Source organism: Phodopus roborovskii, unplaced genomic scaffold, assembly GCF_943737965.1.
Source record: "Phodopus roborovskii unplaced genomic scaffold, PHOROB, whole genome shotgun sequence".
Classification (NCBI taxonomy): Eukaryota; Metazoa; Chordata; class Mammalia; order Rodentia; family Cricetidae; genus Phodopus; species Phodopus roborovskii.
Window position 1 is genome coordinate 925190 of NW_026126651.1, and position 20752 is coordinate 945941.

Here is a 20752-nt window from a genome sequence, read left to right on the forward strand (position 1 = left end):
TGTGTGTGTCTCTCTCTCTCTCTTTTTAACCAATGATCCATATAATTAAAGAACTCAAAACCCATAATTCTCTGGGGGAAAAAAAAGTAGAAAAAAGCCACTCTTAGGCAGGGAAGGGAAATCGCTACCAAACTATGCATCCTGGACAGAACAGATTCGCTTTTCTATCCAAGACTGACCTAGGTATAAGGAGTAAAGTTTTTCCGCCTGCCGCTGGTCTGGTCCCACCGCCCCACCAGCCCCAATTAACACACTGAGACTCTGTATTTGATATAATGCTATTGGCCAGGTACTAGTTTCTTATTGGCTAGCTGCCTTAATTATTAACCCATTTCTGCTAATCTGTGTATTTCAACGTGGTCTTACGGGAGAGCCAGCTGGCATCCTGCTCTCTTCAGACTCTCCATCTTGACTCCTCCTTCCTACTTCCTCTTTCCTCCTTGTCTCCTAGTCCCTCCTACCTTCCTTTCCTATTGGCCAACAGTGCTTTATTCATTAACCAGTATGAGAAACATATATACAGAATGACATCTCCCATCACCTAGGAGACTTGAAACAATGTTTGCTCATTTTCTTTGTCCCCCAGTCAGCCCCAGATATTAGGGAAAAAAGTTAGAAAAGTTAGAAATTTTAAAGGTATAAATAGTCCCGGTTGCTGGAAATAGTTAAACGGGTGTTTAACCACAGAGCACTAACTGGGACGAGACCTTCTGCATAAACTGAAAGCCACTGTCACCTTCTTTGATGGTGAGATGCAGCAAAATTGTGGTGTCCTGCACCCTGTCAGAAGAGACCATCCCACAGGACTAGCCCAACATCAACTTCCAATAATTGTTCAACTAACCAGCTCAGCCATCCCCATCCAGATTAAAGAAGACTCTGAAACACAAGGGGGAATTGCAGTCCATATTGCCTGGCTTGGAAAGAAGGGTATCCTGGTGCCCGCCCCTCACCCTGGAATACACCACCTCTCCTGCCTGTGAAGAAACCTAGGACCTCTGATTCTCATGAGTCTGATTCTTCTAGAGAAATGGGTGTACACTGTCTGAAAGATGGGGTCAACCCATCTTTGCTTATAAATGGACAGTTCCAGAGGAAGGTTACAGCAGGCAACTTATATAGACCAGGTTGCACCAGGATTTAAAAATAACATCTTTAAACTTGGTAATGCAGACTCCCTGCCCTTCCACTTGAAGTTTCCGTGGGAAAATGCATTATAAAAGGGCCACTGAGGGACTGAGCTACAGAATGTTAGCAAAGAAAGCCCAACTTCAGCCAGCTGGTGGTGGTGCACACTTTTAATCCCAGCACTCTGAAGGCAGAGGCAGGTGGATCTTTGTGAGTGCCAGGACAGGCTCCAAAGCTACACAGAGAAATCCTGTCTCGAAATAATATATATTATAATATTTGAATAGCCTATTTTGGTCACCAGCTCAGGGGAGGCAAAAGGAGCCCATCGCAGAGTAGGAGACATCCTTCAGATGCCAGCTCCAAAAACTAAGAGACAGGTTCCTAGGTACAGCTAGGTATTGCTGCCTTTGGATTCCAGAGTTTGTGGAATAGCATGGCCTCTATACACCAGCATGAAGCAGGGGAGGCACTGAGCCCCTAATTTGAGGCTTTAAAAACACCTCGTTTTGAGTTGAGCCCTAAAACTTCCAGATGTCTCAAAATGTTTTCATTTGTTTGTTCATGAAACAAAAAACAAAAGGGGCTTTAACCCAACTTTGAGGCCGTGGGAATGCCCTGAGACATACTTGTCCAAACAACTGGGCCTTATACCCACAGGATGGCTCACCTATCCAAGAGCTATGGTTTCTACTGCTAGTTTACGGAAGAAAAAAACAAAAACAAAAACAACACATTAACTCTGGGTCAAGAGCTTATGCTAACAGCACCCCATCCATCGAGGCCCCCTCTCAGGAACACCTGGATTATGGCTGTCGAACGTCCGGATGACTCAGTGCCAGGCTCTATTCTTGGAGTGCCCTCAAGAGCAGTTTGAGAAACCTCTGCCATTAACCCTCCTGCCTTCCTGCCTAATGACAGCCCGCAGGTGCTCATCCTTAACTGTCATGACAAAAGATGAAACCTGGTACATGGGAGCTGTAGCGGTAAAGCGGTTACTTTAACCAAAATGATTTGGGCCCAGGCCAGGTGCCTCAGCCTGAAGAGCAGAACTGATTGATGTGACCCAGGCTCTCAGATGGGGAAAAGGAAGTCCACCACCATATTCACAGAGAGTTGGGGGAGGGATAGAGAGGGAGAGCAATGGAAGAGATATCTTGATAGAGGGAGACATGGATTAGGGAGGAACCACCACCACTATCACCATTACCACCATCACCATCACCACCACCACCATCACCATCATCACCATCACCACCACCATCACTATCACCACCATCACCATCATCATCACCACCACCACCATCACCACTACCACCACCATCACCACCATCACCATCATCACCATCACTACCACTATCACCACCATCACCATAACCATCACCACCATCACCATCATCATCACCACCACCACCATCACCACTACCACCACCATCACCATCATCACCATCACTACCACTATCACCACCATCACCATAACCATCACCACCATCACCACCACTATCACCATCACCACCACCATCACCATAACCATCACCACCACCATCACCACCACCATCACCATCATCACCATCACTACCACTATCACCACCATCATCACCACCATCACCACCATCACCACCATCATCACCACCACCACCATCACCACTACCACCACCATCACCACCATAACCATCACCACCACCATCACCACCACCATCATCACCACCATCACCATCACCATCACCACCATCACCACCACCACAATCACCACTGCCAGCGAAATCCAGACTTCCCTAGTTCCTTGATTAATCCTCATTTAGCATCATGTCTTTCTTCTTTGTTGGCTTTACTTATGCATGAGGTACCCTATAGGACGCTTACAGAAATTTAGGGCTGGAGAGATGGCTCAGTGGTTAAGAGATCTGGTTGCTCTTCCAGAGGACCTGGGTTTGAGTCCTAGTACCTACACGGTTTGCTCACAACTATCTGTAACTCCAACCTTCTTTTGGTCTTCATGGGTATTCCTAATCACCTGTACAAACCCATACACAGACAGACAGACAGACTGAAACACACACACACTTTAAAGATAGTAATATATTTTAAAAATTGAAAGTGTGAAAAAGAATAGGGTGGATTATACTCTGCTAAGTTCTAAACGAAATGCCTATATCATCCATTCAAGGTTTAGGAGAGATTGCAAAAGAGAAGACAACAACAGCCTAAGAAGCGAGGCAGTGGTGGCGAACGCTGTAACCCCAGCACTCAAGAGACAGAGGCAGGCGGATCTCTGAGTTCAAGGTCATCCTGGTTTACAGAGAGAGTTCCAGAACAGGCTCTAAAGCAACAGGGAAACCCTGTCTTGAAAAACAAAAACAAACAGAGAGTGTCAGAAGCTAGGTGACTGCTGCTGGACAGTGTCCTCGGGACATGACAAGGCCATTGTACTTATGAAGCCACTGCTTTGAACTTGCTGCTGCAGTTAACTGCATGAGACCTGTCAGTAGATCATTCCAGATGAGCACAGTCCTGTCCCAGCCTTCAAGGGCACTGTGGGCAGTAAGGATTTCCTGGGGAGGAGGAGCCATTCCCTCACTGATGAGTGCTCCAATAAATTACCCCACCCTTTGATTAAAGACACCAAAATGTGTGTGTGACGGGGGACAGGGAGGGGGGGGGAACGACAGGCTGTTTTAGTAGGAGTGGGCAATGTGGGAGGCATGTGTCAAATGGCCAAGTTTAGTAAGAAATTGTCAAAGAAATAAAATAAATTAGAAAAATAAAGAGTATTGGAAAAACAGAAACAAAGTGTATTGCGCAGATACTCTTTCTCCATTCATGCATGGATGGAGACCCAAGCTAACTCAATGGCATAGCTCTGAAACAGATGGGAATTCGTGGGCTGAAAAATGACAAGTCAGTCTGAGACAGAGTGACACCTGGCACTCACCTGCGGCCTCTGCCTTCGCCAAGGTACACTCACAAATGAATTTAATCAGCAGGTAAGGGTGAAGGCACATGTGTGTGACCAGGGCTAGCTAGGGCTGGCAAGACCCTGTCTCAAAAGCAAAACAAATACAACAAACAACAAGATCAAAAAGACATTCAGGAGGCTGGAGAGATGACTCAGGAGTTAAGAGCCTTGGCTGTTTCCGGAGGAGCTGAGGTTCAGTTTCTGGCCTGCATATGGCATCTCACAGTCATTTCCAGGGGATCCAACACTCTCTTCTGGTCTCCACCGGTGCCAGGCACACAGGTATGCAGACATAAGTGCAGGCAAAACACCCAGACACATAAAATGATTTAAAGAAGAAAAACCTCTTTAGAGGGGAATTCAGTTAGAATTCAAGTCCTGAAAGGCCTAGGTCAGGAGCCCACGTTGTACATCCCGAACCTCCAGGCTGGCCTTTGCTCTTCAACCCATCCCGACCCCATCCCCCATCCCCTCCTCCCCCACCCTTTCACACCCCCACCCCCACCCCAACCTCAGTTCCCGCTGAGCCCTCAGGATACTCCTCTATCCCCAGCCTCTTCCCGGGGCCCTTCCCTGCTCAAGATGTCCTAGGGCCCCACCCTCCCGGCTCAGTCCTGCCTGGAGTGGGGATTAGAATCCAGCTCCATGGACACCTTGAGTCATTGTCCCCTGGGCCCATCCCCTGGGCAGGTTGAAGTTGGGGGAGTGGGGCTGGGTCTTCACGGGCTATGAAGCTCAATTAAGTGTCATTAGCTGAAGAGAGTTTCCGCAGGATTAGAACCGTGCCCTGCCCCGGCTTCCTCATCCTCTGCCACCCCACCGCCACGCGGAAATCGGAAATCGGATGGGCTGAGACACAGGGATCGGGTGTGACAGCTGGACAGCTGACTTTCAGGTGGCCGGCAGATGAAAGGGCAGGCAGGTAGGTGGGCAGGGAGAGAGAGACAGAGGGACAGGCTGAACGGGTGAGGAAGGCATCTCATCCGAGACCTGGCAAACAGGTGGGAAGGGGTCAGGTGGAGGCAGCGAGGGAGTGGCCTGGGGGAAGCGGGGCAGAGAGGAGAAAGGGAACTCGGACACCCCACCTTTCCTGGCAGACCCTGGAGGCAGTCCATCATGAGACCCAGCATCCTCTTGCTCCTGTGTGCTGTGGGTGAGTTTTCTGAGCCTCTGTGGGGTGGGAAGTGGTGGGGGAGGGGTGGTGACAGCCCTGCAATTGTGTCCTTCCCTTCCCCCATGATACAGGCCACCCTCTGTCTTCTTCATCTCCCATCTTCTTGTGTGTTTTGTTTCGCTTTTCTGAAACTTGTGACAGACCCCCTCCGCCTCCAGGGTGCTGGGATGGCAAGCATGGACCATCACACACACACTCAGACAGTGTCTCTTTCCCTGACATTCCTGCACCTCACCTCCTCCCATCCACAATCTTCACGTCTAACCCCATTTCTCTGGCCCACGCGGGGCCTCAGGTCTCAGTCAGGCTGACAGGGAGAAGATCTTTAATGGTGTGGAGTGTGTGAAGAACTCGCAGCCTTGGCAGGTGGGGCTGTTCCGTGGCAAATACCTGCGCTGTGGTGGTGTCCTTGTGGACAGCCAGTGGGTCCTGACAGCTGCTCACTGCAGTGGCAAGTAAGGCCCCCGGGGTGAGCAGAGGCGGGTGCAGGGGGAGCTTAGGTCTTCCCGAGGGTGTCTGGTGTCGGGGGTAGGAGGCAGAAGACTGGGGCTGGAACTGGGTGCCGCCAGGTGGGACGAGGGTGCAGTGGGCGGAGGAGTTGGGACGGCGCCTCTGTTCCTCTCCCGTTTCCTTGTGTGCCATTTCCTTCCCTATACAGCATTTATCACCAGCCCCAGGCATCCCCTGACCCCGGCTAGACTCAGGGTGTCTCTGAACCTGAGTCACGGCCTGTACCCCAAGAAGCCAAGTTCAGCCAAGCTTCCTTGAGAAGCCAGTTAAAACAGACGAAATAATAGAAAGGAGACTGACTCCCTCACCCTGGCCCCATTGGGAAGAGGGCAAAGAGATCCGGTGACCCCTCTAGCCCACCTTGAGGGCCCTGAAGTGAGCCTGGAGGGTAAACAGAAGGCTAAGGATGTGCACATCTAAGCCGCCTAAGACGCGGTGCCGCCCACCATTGCCCGGTCACTGTCTGGACCTCAGTCTCCAGGGTGAGGCCCCATGCAGGACACAGGTGTACCCTTACCCATTGTTCAGTCGTCGACAGCCCGGCTAACATCGCTGGTGGGGGCTATGGGGATAAAATGGCAGCTGGCATAGCAGGAGACCATGACACCTGCTGTCAACGAGCAGTAGAGAGAGGCCGTGGAAGTAGAAGACTAACCCAACATGCATAGATGACAGGGGACAGAGGCCCAGAGGCTGAGAGAGACACAGACGGAGGTAAGGGGTGACCCATCTGCCACACATTGACCGGCTGCACCCTTAGGTATGTGGTACGTCTTGGGGAGCACAGCCTCACCAAGCTGGACTGGACAGAACAGTTGAGGTTCACCACCTTCTCCATGACACACCCCAGCTACCAGGGCGCCCGTCAGAACCACGAGCATGATCTCCGACTCCTGCGGCTGAGCAGACCCGTCCGCCTGACCCATGCTGTCAGGCCCCTGGCCCTGCCCAATTCCTGTGCACCAATGGGGACCAAGTGTCATATTTCAGGATGGGGTATCACCAACAAGCCTTGGGGTAAGAGGGTCCTGAGGTTGGGAGTGAGGGATGGAGGGTAAGAGGTCAAGTTGTTCGCTTCAGAGGGAGTATGGGTATGGAGGTAAACATCCGGGTCCAGGGTCATGGTGAGTGGGAGTCTTTAGAGCCACAGAGGTTAAGAGATTGAATGTGGATCAGAGGGTTAGAGCTATGATCAGAGGTCAGAATAATGCCAGGGGTCATTGGGGCATCTGATTCATGGCTCAGATGGCAGAGGTCATTACAGAGCTGATATCTGCTGGGCTCTAATCCCAGGTACTGTGGAGGCTGCAGTGAGGGGGTAAAATGTCAAGGCCATCCTTCACCACAGAGTAAGAGCCTGTCTCAAAATGAAAATCAAAATGTCTGTAGATGTGGCTCACTGGTCTGGCCCTATGTCCTAGGTTCTGTCTCTACTTGGGGGAGAAGTTGAGGTCACAGAATCACAGTTTGGTCAGAATCTTTCTCATGTAACATTTGGAAGTCATAGGGTTTGGACCAGGGTTTCTGTGGCATGGAGTCTGTGGTCAAATGACCTGAAATCAGAAGACTTTTTTTTTTTTTTTTTTTTTTTTTTTTTTTTTTTGAGTTGAGATGAAGTAAGTGAAAGTTTGGAAGATGTGGAATTGGGGTCTGAGGTGACACCAAGGACATGGGTTCAGGAGATGGAAGACATGAAGTGAGGCTGAGATCAAAAGGTAATGAGGTCAGAGGTCAAGGGGCCAGGCCTATGACCTTGAAAGAGCCACTATGGAACTGAGTCATGCAACTAAGTGTTTAGGATGGCAGTGAGGGTGAGTGGAGGGAATAAATTAGGATCAAATGTCCTTGGGAAGAATGTAGTCTCAAAGGAGGACTCTCAGAGGGTCCACAGCACTCATCATCTACATCACCTACCTACGTCACCCATCTTTCATCCCCAGACCCATTTCCAGACCGGCTCCAATGCCTTCACCTCTCCATCGTCTCCAATAACACATGCCAAGCCGTGTTCCCTGGAAGAGTGACAGAGAACATGGTGTGTGCTGGTGGTGAAGCCGGGAAGGATGCCTGCCAGGTAATCAACTCAGGGTGGTGATGACCACCAGGGACAGAGAGCAGGCAATGGAGAAAGGACGATGAAAGCTTTCAGAGGCGGAAGGCTCACGAGGGACACTGAGCTAGACTGGGTGCAGAGTAAGGAGTTTATTAATAGAGTTCCTGATGCCGTGGACAGACAGAGAGCATGATGGGACTCTGGAGAGAAAAATAAGAGGGTTACTTTTTATGCTTTTCCGAGAGTGGGGAAGGTCTCACAGCAAGCCCCTGCAGCCAGGCGCTCTGGTTCTCGGGCAGAAGACAGGGAAGGGGCATGGCAGCAGGGTGTATGGCCACCAGTACTAACTCAGACATAAACTCACTTCCCAGGTAAGGAATCCTGGCACCTGGAACTCTGTTAGCTAGGGGCTGGAAGACAGTATGTTTGTAGAATGCCCTTTGGTGTCTGTGAGGGGAAGAGGATGCTTGCTGCCTCAAGCCGCAGCTAGATTCTGACCTCACACTACAGCCTGGGAGATGGAGGTGAAGGAATTGGATGGGAAAGATGGCTCTAGACAGGAAGAGAGACTCTGCCTAAGGGAGGAAGAGACGGGGATGGGAGGGAGGGGCCTAGAATGGAGGACCAGGAGAGGGAGGGGATGGAGGGACAGGAGGCTGAGAAGAGGAAGGGGAATCAGGCAAGCAGTGGAAGGCAGAGAACTAGCCAGGACGGGATATGTCAGGGCCCCTTGGGGTACCCAAGGCTTCCCCACACCATCAACCAGCTGCGGCTACCCCATGTTGAGAGAGAGAGGGATTGGGTAAACCAGCTGATTGTGTCAACATGTGATTCTGTGCCCTTAGTCTCTTGGGCAACTTAGAGGAGGCCACTCTGTCACCCAATTGGTTGTCCCAGAGACCAACCAATTCCCTCAGAGCACTCTGTACTCTCATAGTCCAGCCTTCCTCTCCTGGGGTTGGGCATGGAAGATGGCATTCTCCTCACTCACTGACCAGAACCAGTCTGGCATCTTCCTTCCTATTGGCTAGCTTGTGCGATGCTCTCCCAATGAGTTGGCCGTACTCCCTTCTCCCAGGACCTGGCTTGGAGCCACTAGTTTAAGTAGCTGTCTTGCTTCTGTCTTCTAGGGTGACTCTGGAGGCCCCCTAGTGTGTGGAGGGGTTCTTCAAGGTCTGGTTTCCTGGGGATCTGTTGGCCCTTGCGGACAAAAGGGCATTCCAGGGGTCTATACCAAGATCTGCAAATATGTGCGCTGGATCAGAACAGTCATCAGGGACAACTAACTGAATTCCCGTCTCCATGCAGCTCTGCCTAGGGGCTTCTCTGACCCTCGGAGCACAATGTATCTCCCTCACCACTCCAAGCTCCCACACTTGTTGGTGTAGAGAACTTTTTCAAACCTCAATGGTGGAGCCAGGGCTGGGAAACCCTGGAATAAACATTATACAATCAAGGGAAGGGGCTGCACCTGTCTGTTTAATGTACAGTTTAACCCTGGGGGGAAATCAGAACGGGTGGGAATTGTTGCTGGGCTTGGTTGCATAGGTCTGTGATCTTGGCACTCAGGGGAAAGAGGTGGAGAGGATTAGGCGTTCAAGGTCATCCAGAAACACATAGTGAGTTTGAGGTCATTCTGGGCTTCATGAGACCCTGTCTCAAAAACAAATTGACCCGGTGTGGTGATGGAGTCCCTGCACTTGACAAGCTGATCTCTGAGTTTGAGGCCAGACTGGTCTACAGAGTGAGCTCCCAGCTAGCCAGGGCTCCATAGTGAGAACCTGTTTCAAAATAAAAGATTTTGGTCTTAATTTTTAAATAATTGTTATCTTTATCTTATGGTTATGGGTGATTTCCTCATGTATGTTTGAGCACCACCTGTGTTCCTGGTGCCCACTGAAGCCAGAAGAGGACGTTGGATTCCCCTAGGACTGGAGTTGCACATGCTTGTGAGCCACTGTGTGAGTGCTGGAAACTAAACCAAGATCTTCTAGGAAGAGTGGCCAGTGCTGCAACCCACTGAGCCATCTCTCCAGCCCCAGTTCCTAATGACGGGGTACAGATGACTGGAGTGGGGTTTCGTGTTACACCTGGCTGCCACAGCCTGCAGCTGGGATGCGATGCCAATCTGTTTTACTATGTCAGAGATGTTCCAGGGTGACTCTGGGGACAAGACAAACTAGCTGACGTAGCACAAGGCTGTGCGAACCCAGAGGTCCTGTCTGCACATTCTCTTCAGAAGACAGATAAGAAGGCCTTACTCAGAAATGCCTAAGAGGGGACTCGGTGTGCTGACCCAAAGGTACAAGGATGGCCTTTCCCAGCATCCTCCTGGCATTTCATCCCCCACTCCACCCCAAGGCAGGGCCAGCACCCCCATGTCACAGATTAGGGAACTGAACTTCCCTGGGGTGGAGTCGCCTGTCTCACGTCACCTGGGTAGGAAGAGGCAGAGCCCGTAGGGTTTGAGGCCACGGTTGGCTGCCGGCAGAGCCTGGGCCTACTCAGCCTTGTCCCACATCTGGTTAGGGGAGAGAGGAGAGGAAGGCCCAGGGAAGAAAGATCTGAATGAAAACATAAACTGGGAGGAGCGAGGCTTCGAACCTGGGGCTATCAGATGAGGAGGCCCGGGAGGCTGAAGAGTGACTGGAAATTATCTACAGTACCCAGTAAGTGCTGGAAGGCTGGGCAGTGGAGGCTTTGGGAGAGGAGGGAAGGGTCAGCAGAGAATAGGGGCCCCCACACAGCCCTGGGGCCCATGGCACCCTGCGGAGCTTTCTTTTTCATTTCTTCAGCCACCAGGGCTGGCTGTCACAGGTCCTGACCTGCCTCCCCCACCGTCCTGTCCTGCTCCTTCACCTAGCAAGCAGCCCCACCTCTGTGATGCCCCAGATTCCCCCTTGTCTCTTTGGAAAGGAGAAGCCAGGGCCCAAAAGCTGCCAAGGGCCCCCACTGGGTCCAGGCAGTGAGGAAGCAGAGGCCCACAGGAGGAGGGAGAGATGGAAGCCTTAGAGAGGTGGCAGAGAAAGGCCCAGGGGGATGGTGCAGGGCAAAGAGCTGAGACAAGAGGAGACAAAGATCCAAAGACAGGCAGGGGCGGAAACCGAGCGGCACACACAAATTTTATAGGATGGGAGAGAGGGAGCTGGGTAGGACTAAGGCACCGAAACCTGCTGCAAAGGGAAGGGGGTGTGGCCACGGGGGAGAGGGGGGCTTGGAGAGGTGATAGCCCGTCCCCCAGACCCCAAGGCTCCCTTGGAAGGCCTCACACACCCCCCTCCACCAGGGTGATAAGGCAGGGCAAGCAGCCTAGTCATTCCAGGCCTGCCTGGGGCCAACCCCTGCCTGCCTGCCTGGCTGCCTGGCTGGCGCTCAGACCCAGCCTGCTGCAGCTAGCACTGCTAGGCCCTGTAGAGCTTCAGCCCCAGAACCCATGAGTGAGTCCAGGAGAGAAGGGAAGGTTCTGCCCAACCTCCACTCGTTCCTGGAGACTGTCATCCTAGAAGCTAGGTCTCTTCTGTCCCAGCATGCATTTCCCCCAATCTGTCCTTGGAGGATGGGAAGGGACATGAGACCACATTCTTCATCTCTCTGTGTCTCTCACCTTCCAACTCCTGCCCCAAAACTCAGTGACCTCTGTGCCCAGTTTAGGTGGCTAAGTCCTGCCCTCTCTCCCACCCCCGCCTGCCAGGGCAGCTGTAGGCAGTCTGTCCCTCAGCCAACTCCACCCAGCCCTGTCCAGCTGTCCTTCACAGGGGTTCACCAAGGTGGAAGGAGAGACCTTACGGGGTTGCAGAGAGACCTCACCAGCTCCTGTCACTGGTTTGGGACAACAAAAAGGAGGTCCTTACCTTACCAGTAGGTGGCCCCTTCCCCTATTCCTGCCATCACTAGGAGTTGTGGGGCAAGCCGGGTTCTCAGATGAGTGAGAAGAAAAATATCCTCTGAGATGTCCCCAGGGGGCTTCCTCCTCCACTGGAAACTTAAACCAAGTGAGCCCGAGAGCCTTGCCCAACAAAGCCCCTCCCAACAGCTTTGATTTTCTCTTCAACACCCAGGAAGCTGCTAGCCAGAATCCAAGCCTCTGTCCAAGGTCGCTCCACAAGCACAAGATTCTCCTTCTAGGCTTGGGGTTCGGTGTTGGAATCAAGAGGTTACCTTGGGAGAAGGAGGCAGGTGGTCAGAGAAGCCGAGAGCTGTGACAGTGAGGGACAGAGGGAAAACCACAGACCAGCCTCCAATCTCTTAAAGTGATTAGGCCTTCCTCCTTGTCCCCAGGGGAACCTGGAGCCCGTCCTGCTCTACTCCAGGCCATGGTGATTCTACGATTCATCACACTTGCTCTGGTGACAGGTACCGTGGGGCTTGGAGGGAAGTGTGGGGCCTCCTTCTCTTATTTCTAAGTCCCCTCCCCTACAACCCAGGCGGCACCCGCTTGGAGATCACGGTGAGCTGGTCTGAGTTATACCAGGCACCATCAAGTGCCTCTCGGAGGAGGAGGAGGGGGAGGGGAGTGGGTCACTTCAAAAGCTGAGGACAGCCTCTAGTGACCTGGAAGTGTAGTTATGCCGGTGCTGCCAGCTAAGAATGAGAACACTTTCGCTTCTCCCCACCCTCGTTTCTGGGGGCGCCTCTACCAGCCCACTCCCTCCTTGCTTACGCCTCATCTTTTGCCTCCTTCAGGGCTGGTAGGGGGAGAGACGAGGATCATCAAGGGTTACGAGTGCACCCCTCATTCCCAGCCATGGCAGGTGGCCCTCTTTCAGAAGACACGGCTTCTCTGTGGGGCAACCCTCATCGCCCCCAAATGGCTCCTGACAGCAGCCCACTGCCGCAAGCCGTGGGTGCGGGGGCTGGGGCGGGGCTGGGAGGGGGCTGGAGATGGAGAGATGGAGAGATGGATGGAGAGAGGGGCTAGGACTAGAGAGACGTGGGGGCGTGGCAGCAGCAGGTGGAGGGATTGGGGAAGGTGTGGCATTAGCGTGGATGCTGAGAGTGTGACCAAGACCGGAGAGGGAAAGGTAGTGTTAGTGTGTGTGTTGGGAATCGAGTTGGGGTGGGTGGTGCTAGTTTGTACAAGGAAGATCTAGTTGGCTTGATGATAGAGGGATGAGGTGGCCTTACTGTGCGTGTTGGTAGTCTAGTCAGGATGGGGATGAAGGGGTGAGTGATGCTGGAAGTGGGATGGGGCTGGGTGTTTACAAGGTGCCATTCATCATCTCTCCCTCCCCACCCCTGCCCTTCCTCCTACCTTCCCACCTCTGACCACATCTCTCCCACCTCAGCCGTTACTTGATCCTTCTTGGGGAGCACAACCTGGAGAAGACAGATGGCTATGAGCAGAAGCGGATGGCCACTGAGTCCTTCCCCCACCCCGGCTTTAACAACAGCCTCCCCAACAAAGACCACCGGAATGACATCATGCTGGTGAAGATGTCATCTCCTGCCATCATTACCCGAGCTGTGCGACCACTCACCCTGTCCTCACACTGTGTCACTGCGGGCACCAGCTGCCTCATTTCTGGATGGGGCACCACGTCCAGCCCCCAGTGTAGGGGCTCCCCGGGGACATGGATCAGGGTGGACGATGGGATGTGGGGAATGGAGATGAATCTCCAGAGATAAAAATCAGAGTCACTCGAGAGGCATGGTTGCCTTAGGTTGTAAAGAGTGGAATGAGCTGGAAGGGAGATGGGAAATGCTGGGAGACCCACACTGGGGCCTCAAGAGTGAGTTGGGCATGATTCCCAAATCTATAACTTCTAGTTGTGGGATTGAGCTCCCTGAACTTTGCTTTTTTCTATAAAAAGAATAATCATATCCACCTGTCACAGTGGGGTCAGAGATAATGCATAGGAAGTGATCAGTGTGAAGAATGTACTCATAACATTGCTGTTGCTAGAGTTACAAGCATAGAGATGGGTGAGGGTAAGGACTGTCCCAGGCTGCTGTGGTGGGGCTGGAGAATCAGATGCTCACTGTTCACACCCTCTACTGCTGTCCCCACAGTGCGCCTGCCTCATTCCTTGCGATGTGCCAATGTCTCCATCATTGAACACAAGGAGTGTGAGAGGGCCTACCCGGGCAACATCACAGAAACCATGCTGTGTGCCAGTGTTCGGAAAGAGGGCAAAGACTCCTGCCAGGTCAGCAGGCAGAGGCTGGGTCTCCAACCTCAATCACATCTTTACTGACATATCCAACCCTAACCCAACCATCTTCAACCCAATGGCCATTTCAGACGTCAACACAATCCTTGTCTTCCCATGCTTACCCTCATTTCCAACTTCAGCCACCCATCAAGTCCCTCTGGACCCTAACCCCATAGGTAGTCTCATCTAGAATCCCAGCTTCATCTCCCAAGCTCTCACCAGATTCCTTTGCCTGCTTCCCACCTGCTCCAATGTCCTCACTCCCATCACAAGCCTCTAACTTGACTCTAATTGATTGTGTCTGCTCTCATACCAGGGTGACTCTGGAGGCCCTCTGGTCTGTAATGGATCTCTTCAAGGCATCATCTCCTGGGGTCAGGACCCATGTGCAGTCACCAGAAAGCCTGGTGTCTACACAAAAGTCTGCAAATATACTGACTGGATCCACGAGATTATGAAAAACAATTAGAGGGGACCTACTTGTCACCACCCAACCCCAACCTCTTCTTAATGCTTTGACTTCTGTTCATTCTTCCTTAAGAACCCTCTGCTGGGACCCTTGCATGCGCTCTCTCCAACCCAACATGGGTATAGTAAAGGGGATGCTTTGACCTGGATCAACTTGGGGCTTAGAACAAATCCTGGCTTGACCTAAGTTGTGACTCTGGACATCACTGGCTTTATTTGTTTGTTTGGTTTTTGTCATTTTGTCCCCAGCCCTGAAAACAGTCCCTGGCATATTCCAGGGTTTCAATAAATATTTGTTAAATGATAAAATGATTCTATTCAGTGTCAACTGCTTACGAATCCTGATACAGGGAGCTTTTAAATGATGTATGTGTATTGAGCCTTTGCCTGTATGTTTGTATGTGCACCACATGCCTGCTTGGTGCCTGAGGAGTCCAGAAGAGGGCAGCAGGTCTCCTGGTCACCAAATGGGTGCTGGGAACCAAACCCAAGTCCTCAGGAAGAGCAACAAGTCCCTTGAAGTGCGAGCCATCTCTTCAGTGCCCCGGAGCTTTTAAATGTTACTAACCAACTGAATGCTCACAACTCACCCAGGAGATTGGTCCTATTCTTCTATCCACTTTCAAGACAGGAAAGTGGGCACAGATGAAGGCAGTTGTTCCCAGCTGTACACTGAGAAGTGAAGACTGGAGGACTTAGAAGCCCAGGGACAGTCTTAGCTATCAAAGCAATGTCACCTTACAGCTCAGTTCATTTTCTTTTTTATGTAACTTTATTATTATTAGTTTACATTTACTCATTCATTGCAAGGCGGGTGCTCATGCCATGATACCCATGTGGGAGTGTGCAAATTGCAGGAGTCAGTTCTCTCCTTCCACCACGTAGGGTCCAAGGATCAAATACAGGTTGTCAGGCTTGGCAGCAAGCACCCTTCCTTACCCACCAAGCAGGCCAGGCAGCAAGAACTCAGTTCTTCTTCCTGCGGATAATTGCACATCTGAAAGTGTGAAAACAGTGAGTGCATCTGCATGCACGGAGTAAGAGGTAGTAGAGAAGGCTACTACCATTTTCAAGCTGCCCGGGTTCAGTTCACAGAGGCCAGGAAGGAAATTCCTACAACCTTTGACATGCTCGAATGCTCTGTAGCTGCACAGCTGCACGTGCTGGTGACTGCTGCAGCATAACCACTGTAGCAAAACATCTGGACAGGGCTGAGCCGGGCAAAAGATGCCCCAGATAACACAGACATTCTGTTCAGCTCTTGGAGAGAGATCGCTGGCACAGGGAAGAACTCAGAGCTGGAACCAGATAGAACCTTCCAGTTGTTAGGCGGGCTTGCTTGCTGTGTGACCTCTTATGAGTCACAAACCTCTCTGAGCCTCCCATTCCTCACCCAAAATGAGGGTGTTAGCCGAGGTGATGTGGCCTGTCCCTTGCAGCCTGGGCCTCCTATGATTCACCAGCTGTGTGTCACCTGGAGACACGCAGGGAGGGTGCAAGATGTTCACACACAGGTTTAGTGCAAAGCTACAGGCTCCCTGCCCCCCCCCCAAGCACATGCTGAGACACAAGGAGCCTACTGTTTCTTGATTTACACTTCTGGGAGTTTGTGTCCTTCCCACCCTTTCCTCCCACCGCCTGAACTCTGCCCACCTCTTTCCCTTCCGCATTCCCACACCTGTGGGCACCTCTCTCTCTCTCTCTCTCTCTCTCTCTCTCTCTCTCTTCATCCCTCTTTGCTGTCACACATCATTCCATCACCCCAGGCTACCAGAAGACTTGCCCCCCCTCCCCATCCTTCCACCACACCTGGGAACACTTCTCAGAACAGGGCATGGGGGAACGCCACCCCCCCCCCCAGAAAGCCAGCTCCAAAAGGTGTTCCTGTCGCAGGCAGAAGCCTGTATTCCAGGGCCCCTCCCGGAGCAGGAATCTGGGGCCCTGGATGAGTGCCAGCCCCACCCACGATATAATTAGGGAGAGGGAAAGAGAGGGAGTGAGTCCCTGAGGGGAGGGTGGGGGAAGCTTCCGGGATCTTGGGGGTTAAAAGGGAAGGTCTGGCCAGGGGTCCCTGGTCAGAGGACTATTTGCAGCCCATACAGCATAGCAAGAGACACTTCTGAGTCTCCTCCCTCCTTCCCACTGGCGACTCCCAGGTGAAGGGGGATGCACCCCACCCTGGTTGGGATGGATGGTGAGAGGGATGGGTGGGGACCCTCAGGCAACGGGCAGCAACTCTTTTGTAGACCTGATTTCCCTGTAACATGGGGAAGTCCCTCAGCTCTGAGGTTAGGAAGAAGCTCCCACAGGCTCTGAGCAGGACCCCCACCCACCCACGAAGGAGCATAGACCTGGAGCTCAGCGTGACTGGTGCCCAAGAAAGGCTGGGTACACAAATCGCTCCCCTCTGGAGGAGCGAGGAAGGAAGCCCCGAGGGCCCCTGGAGAGCTCCCCGCTGAGGTGGCCCAGGCACGCTGCTGAGGCAGGGGTCTTGACAGAACATCTGTTTTAGCCTTCCACTCCAGCCTCTGCAAGCCAGGTGTCAACCATGAGGGCCCCGCTCCTCTACTTCTCCACTGCCCCTGGCGTCTTGGCCCTAGTGAAGCTGCTGTTACCGCTACTGATGGTGCAACTCTGGGGTGAGCCCTGGGCCGGGGGCGACGGGAGGGAAGGGCCAGGACCAGAGGAGGAGGGAGTGTGGCCGCTGCAGCCATGCTCAGCTTGCCCTCCCGGGGCCGGCATCTACATAGCCATCCTAAACAAGATCCACCCTCGGGTGGGCTCTGTCCCCAGGTGCCGCGCCCCGCTGGAACAGACCCAGCTCCTTCACTTCATGGTTCTCAGCCTCTCCTGCTTTGCATGCCTTCTCCTCACCCCTTGAACACTCATTGCGTCCCTGCCTGTTCCTAAAGAGGTCCTACAGTACTCCTAGTCTGTTGTGCAGCGTTGGAGCCCTCCCTTGCCCCTTCCCACCCTTGGACTGGACCTTCCCTGTCCTCACAGCGTTCTGGCCCAGCCCCTATGTTCCTGTCTTCTCTCCTCACCGCCCCTACTGTGTTCTTGTCTCAAGCTCCTTACTGCTGGACTGTGCTCTGTCTCTGTCCCTCACTGCTCCATTGTGCTGTCTCTTCCCTTTACCTCCCCATTGCATTCTGTCCTTACTACCCAACTGAGTTCTGTACCTGTCCGTCTCTGCGCCCCGCTCCTCCCCCATTATCTAACAGTCTTAGGCCTGCATCTGGTCTCTGCCCCGTAGGTTAGAGCCCTGCCTTTCCTACAACCGTCTTCCCCATACCCCCTCCCCCCTCCATCCTCAGCCCTGGGGTGTCTTAGTCCAGTTCCATTCTAACAGCTCTTGCCTCACACCTCGCGCCTCTTTGCGACCGGTTCTCTGGGGTTCACTAAATCTCCCACGATTCATGATACAGATGCGCCCCTTACAGGCCAATCCAGTGAGGCTCGACACTGTCACAGTACCCAGCCCCAGCCAGGCGAGCCCTAATCCCCTGCCCTGCTTCTCCACCCAGGCGCACAGGCGCTGCTGCTCCCGGGAAACGCCACGCGCGTGGACCTTGAGGCGTCTGGCGTCCGGTGCACGCGTGACTCGCAGCCCTGGCAGGTCTCCCTCTTCCATAACCTCCAGTTCCAATGCGCGGGTGTCCTCGTAGACCGGAGCTGGGTGCTCACAGCCGCACACTGCTGGAGAAAGAAGTAAGGGACGCTCCAGGTGCAGCCACCGAGGGGGCAGCCACGGAGGGGTGGGGAGGATGGGCTCAAGCCCTGCTCCGGTCAGGTTGGGGGCAGCGACCATCCTACAGAAGAGGCAGGATTCGAGCTGCACCACCAGAGGATGCTGTGGACCCATCGCACCTGTCCGCATAAATCAGGGCCTGTTTAGTCAGTATTAACAAACAAACTAACAAAAACAAAAAGAAACTGTCGTCCCCTCGTGTGCCTGTCATGCAGGGAGAAAGGACCGGGTGACACCGAGAAATGAGAGGTGGGCATACCCGAAGAGTTGAGACATCCGCCTCCAACTCCAAACTCTTGCCTCAGACCAGGGGGTTCAGACCCCAACCCTCCTCCCTCAGACCCAGGAGTCCAGACTCCAGCCGCTTCCCTTCGACCCGGGGGTTTGGACCCCAGCCTTCTGCCTCAGTTCCAAGGCCTCTCTTCCAGACCTCTTTGATCTCAGGAGCCCCACTTCACCTTCCGACCCTCTGATCCAAGGGCCAGGCTGTTTCCATGAATACTTTACTTCTGAGTCTTCCTCTCACAGGCCACTGAGGGCTCGAGTTGGGGATGACCACCTGCTGCTTTTCCAGAAGGAGCAACTTCGGTCCACGAATTCCCCCGTTTTCCACCCCAAGTACCAGCCTTGCTCAGGCCCCATCCTGCCACACCGCTCAGACGAACATGACCTCATGATGCTGAAGCTGAGCAGTCCAGTCGTGCTAACGCCCAGCGTACATCCCGTGCAACTGCCCTTCCAGTGCGCCAAGCCAGGGCAGGAGTGCCAGGTCGCAGGCTGGGGGACCACAGCCGCCCGCAGAGGCAAGAACTGGGCTGGAGGATTGTACTTTAGGGCTGGGCTCCTGTGTCTGAGGGAGGAGGAGTGGGGTTAGGTCCCCTGGGTGCGCGGAAGGAAGGCTTGGGGCTGGAGGAGAGGGCTGACTGCTCCCAGGGTGACTGGTTCTGTTCTTCTCAGTGAAGTACAACAGGAGCCTGAGCTGCTCCAGGGTAACTCTCCTTAGCCAGAAGCAGTGTGAGGTCTTCTACCCTGGAGTAATCACCAACAACATGATTTGTGCTGGGCTGGACGGAAACCAGGACTCTTGCCAGGTAAGGACAGACCAGGAAGCATGTCTGTCTCCTGGACAGGGGGTGGAAAGACGTGAGAGAGCTGGTTCTGCTGGCTCTGCCTTCTCTCATTCCCTCCCCAATCCTCGGTCCTCCCAACCCTTTATCCCCTTCACAACCCCCTTCCTCCTTCAATCCATTCTCACCCTGCCTCTGATCCTTGATCCTTCTCGGTCCCCTCACCTCTGGTGAGCCACAGTTCCAACCGCAAACCCATCACGTCTCCACTGGCCCCTTCCAGCTCTGTATGCCCTTACTAGTCCAACTTGTGACATCATTCCAGCATCTTCTGTATCTAAGCCAACCATGGTCCTCCAGACAGTGGCAGCTCTCACTTCATGGTGTCTCCTTCCTCCCATCCTCAGAGTGACTCTGGTGGCCCTCTGGTGTGTGATAACACTCTGCATGGCATCCTCTCCTGGGGCATTTACCCCTGCGGTGCTACCCTGCACCCGGCCGTCTACACTGAGATCTGCAAATACAGTACCTGGATCCGGAGAGTCATTCGCTCCTCGTGACCAGCCTCTCACCCTTCTTCCCCATGCCCTCTCCTCCCACTCACAGCTTTGAGCAAACATCCTCCCCCCTCAGCCCCTGCCCACTTCTGTCCTCTGTTCCCAAGGAAATGGTGGCCCAGAAAGTTACCTCAAGAAAGCTGGCAGCCCCCCAGTCTCTGAGTTATCAGTTATTCAACCTGGCTTCCTCTACTGTGTGACTGGTACTCTCTCTGCGCCTTGGTTTCCTTGTTTGAGAAATGGGGGCAATGACTTTTCTACCTCTTACATATGTTGTACAGAGACCGTGATGGAATGTGGGTATGTGGATTTTTATGGTACTTGTCTCAGAGATGTGGACAGTCTGGTGAATGCTGATTAAACACTACCTGATCTGACCTCCAGTGTGTGTGCCTCTGTCTGGGATCAGGGCCATTGAGTTCACAGAAGGGCAGGGAGCAAAGAAGCTCCACACTGCCACCCACAGCATCCCCAGAGTCCTTCCATCCCTTAGGGACCTCAGTTGATATGCCAGTGTGCAGTAGAGTTGGAGGTTTGTTTTTTTTTTTTTAAAGCATTTGTATTTTGTGTATATGCACACATGCACACGGCATGTTACATGTATAGAGGTCAGAGGTATTTGGCTCTCTCTTTCCACCATGTGAGTCCCAGAGTTTAAACTCTAGTCATCTGGTTCAGTGGTGAACACCCTTACCCACTGATCCATCTCAACAGATCTTGTTAATTTTAAGAAAAAGTATGTATGTGTGTGTATGTGGGCATGTGCATAGACTTGAGGATGATTCCGGAGGCAGGTCTTCCATTACACATGTGGACTCTGGGAATTCAAGATGTCAGGCTTGGTGGTGTCTTCATTTGCTGAGTCAACTTACTGGCCCAAGTTGGAGTTTATTGCAAGAGATTTTTATCGTAAATTTTAAGCACAAGTGTTAAAAG

At 52.9% G+C, this 20752-nt stretch overlaps 3 protein-coding genes across 3 annotated transcripts; all 3 read left to right on the forward strand.

Annotated features, from left to right (window-relative positions):
* Positions 1-5156: 5156 nt before the first annotated feature.
* On the forward strand, positions 5157-9107 carry Klk12 (kallikrein related peptidase 12). Its single transcript, XM_051174355.1, has 5 exons — positions 5157-5237; positions 5554-5713; positions 6529-6785; positions 7709-7842; positions 8952-9107. The coding sequence occupies exons 1-5, from the start codon at positions 5201-5203 to the stop codon at positions 9105-9107; spliced, it is 744 nt and encodes a 247-aa protein (XP_051030312.1). The 5' UTR covers positions 5157-5200.
* A 2663-nt stretch (positions 9108-11770) lies between these two features.
* Positions 11771-14482, forward strand: Klk11 (kallikrein related peptidase 11). The gene is made up of 6 exons (XM_051174218.1): positions 11771-11813; positions 12100-12174; positions 12505-12661; positions 13107-13372; positions 13831-13967; positions 14290-14482. The coding sequence occupies exons 1-6, from the start codon at positions 11771-11773 to the stop codon at positions 14440-14442; spliced, it is 831 nt and encodes a 276-aa protein (XP_051030175.1). The 3' UTR covers positions 14443-14482.
* A 2455-nt stretch (positions 14483-16937) lies between these two features.
* Positions 16938-19827, forward strand: Klk10 (kallikrein related peptidase 10). The gene is made up of 5 exons (XM_051174354.1): positions 16938-17080; positions 17969-18152; positions 18721-18995; positions 19150-19283; positions 19667-19827. Exons 1-5 carry the CDS (start codon positions 16990-16992, stop codon positions 19817-19819), a joined length of 837 nt encoding a protein of 278 aa, XP_051030311.1. The 5' UTR covers positions 16938-16989; the 3' UTR covers positions 19820-19827.
* The last annotated feature ends 925 nt before the right edge of the window (positions 19828-20752 follow it).

Excerpts from the sequence above, each read along its gene's own strand:
- Klk11 (XM_051174218.1), top strand. The coding sequence starts at position 11,771 with ATGTCCCCAGGGGGCTTCCTCCTCCACTGGAAACTTAAACCAA. Across the intron at positions 11,814-12,099 it reads CCACTGGAAACTTAAACCAA|GGGAACCTGGAGCCCGTCCT; the intron begins GTGAGCCCGAGA and ends CCTTGTCCCCAG. Across the intron at positions 13,968-14,289 it reads AGGGCAAAGACTCCTGCCAG|GGTGACTCTGGAGGCCCTCT; the intron begins GTCAGCAGGCAG and ends CTCTCATACCAG.
- Klk12 (XM_051174355.1), top strand. The coding sequence starts at position 5,201 with ATGAGACCCAGCATCCTCTTGCTCCTGTGTGCTGTGG. Across the intron at positions 5,714-6,528 it reads GCTGCTCACTGCAGTGGCAA|GTATGTGGTACGTCTTGGGG; the intron begins GTAAGGCCCCCG and ends CTGCACCCTTAG. Across the intron at positions 6,786-7,708 it reads TATCACCAACAAGCCTTGGG|ACCCATTTCCAGACCGGCTC; the intron begins GTAAGAGGGTCC and ends TTTCATCCCCAG.
- Klk10 (XM_051174354.1), top strand. The coding sequence starts at position 16,990 with ATGAGGGCCCCGCTCCTCTACTTCTCCACTGCCCCTGGCGTCTTGGCC. Across the intron at positions 17,081-17,968 it reads ACTGATGGTGCAACTCTGGG|GCGCACAGGCGCTGCTGCTC; the intron begins GTGAGCCCTGGG and ends TTCTCCACCCAG. Across the intron at positions 18,996-19,149 it reads GACCACAGCCGCCCGCAGAG|TGAAGTACAACAGGAGCCTG; the intron begins GCAAGAACTGGG and ends TGTTCTTCTCAG.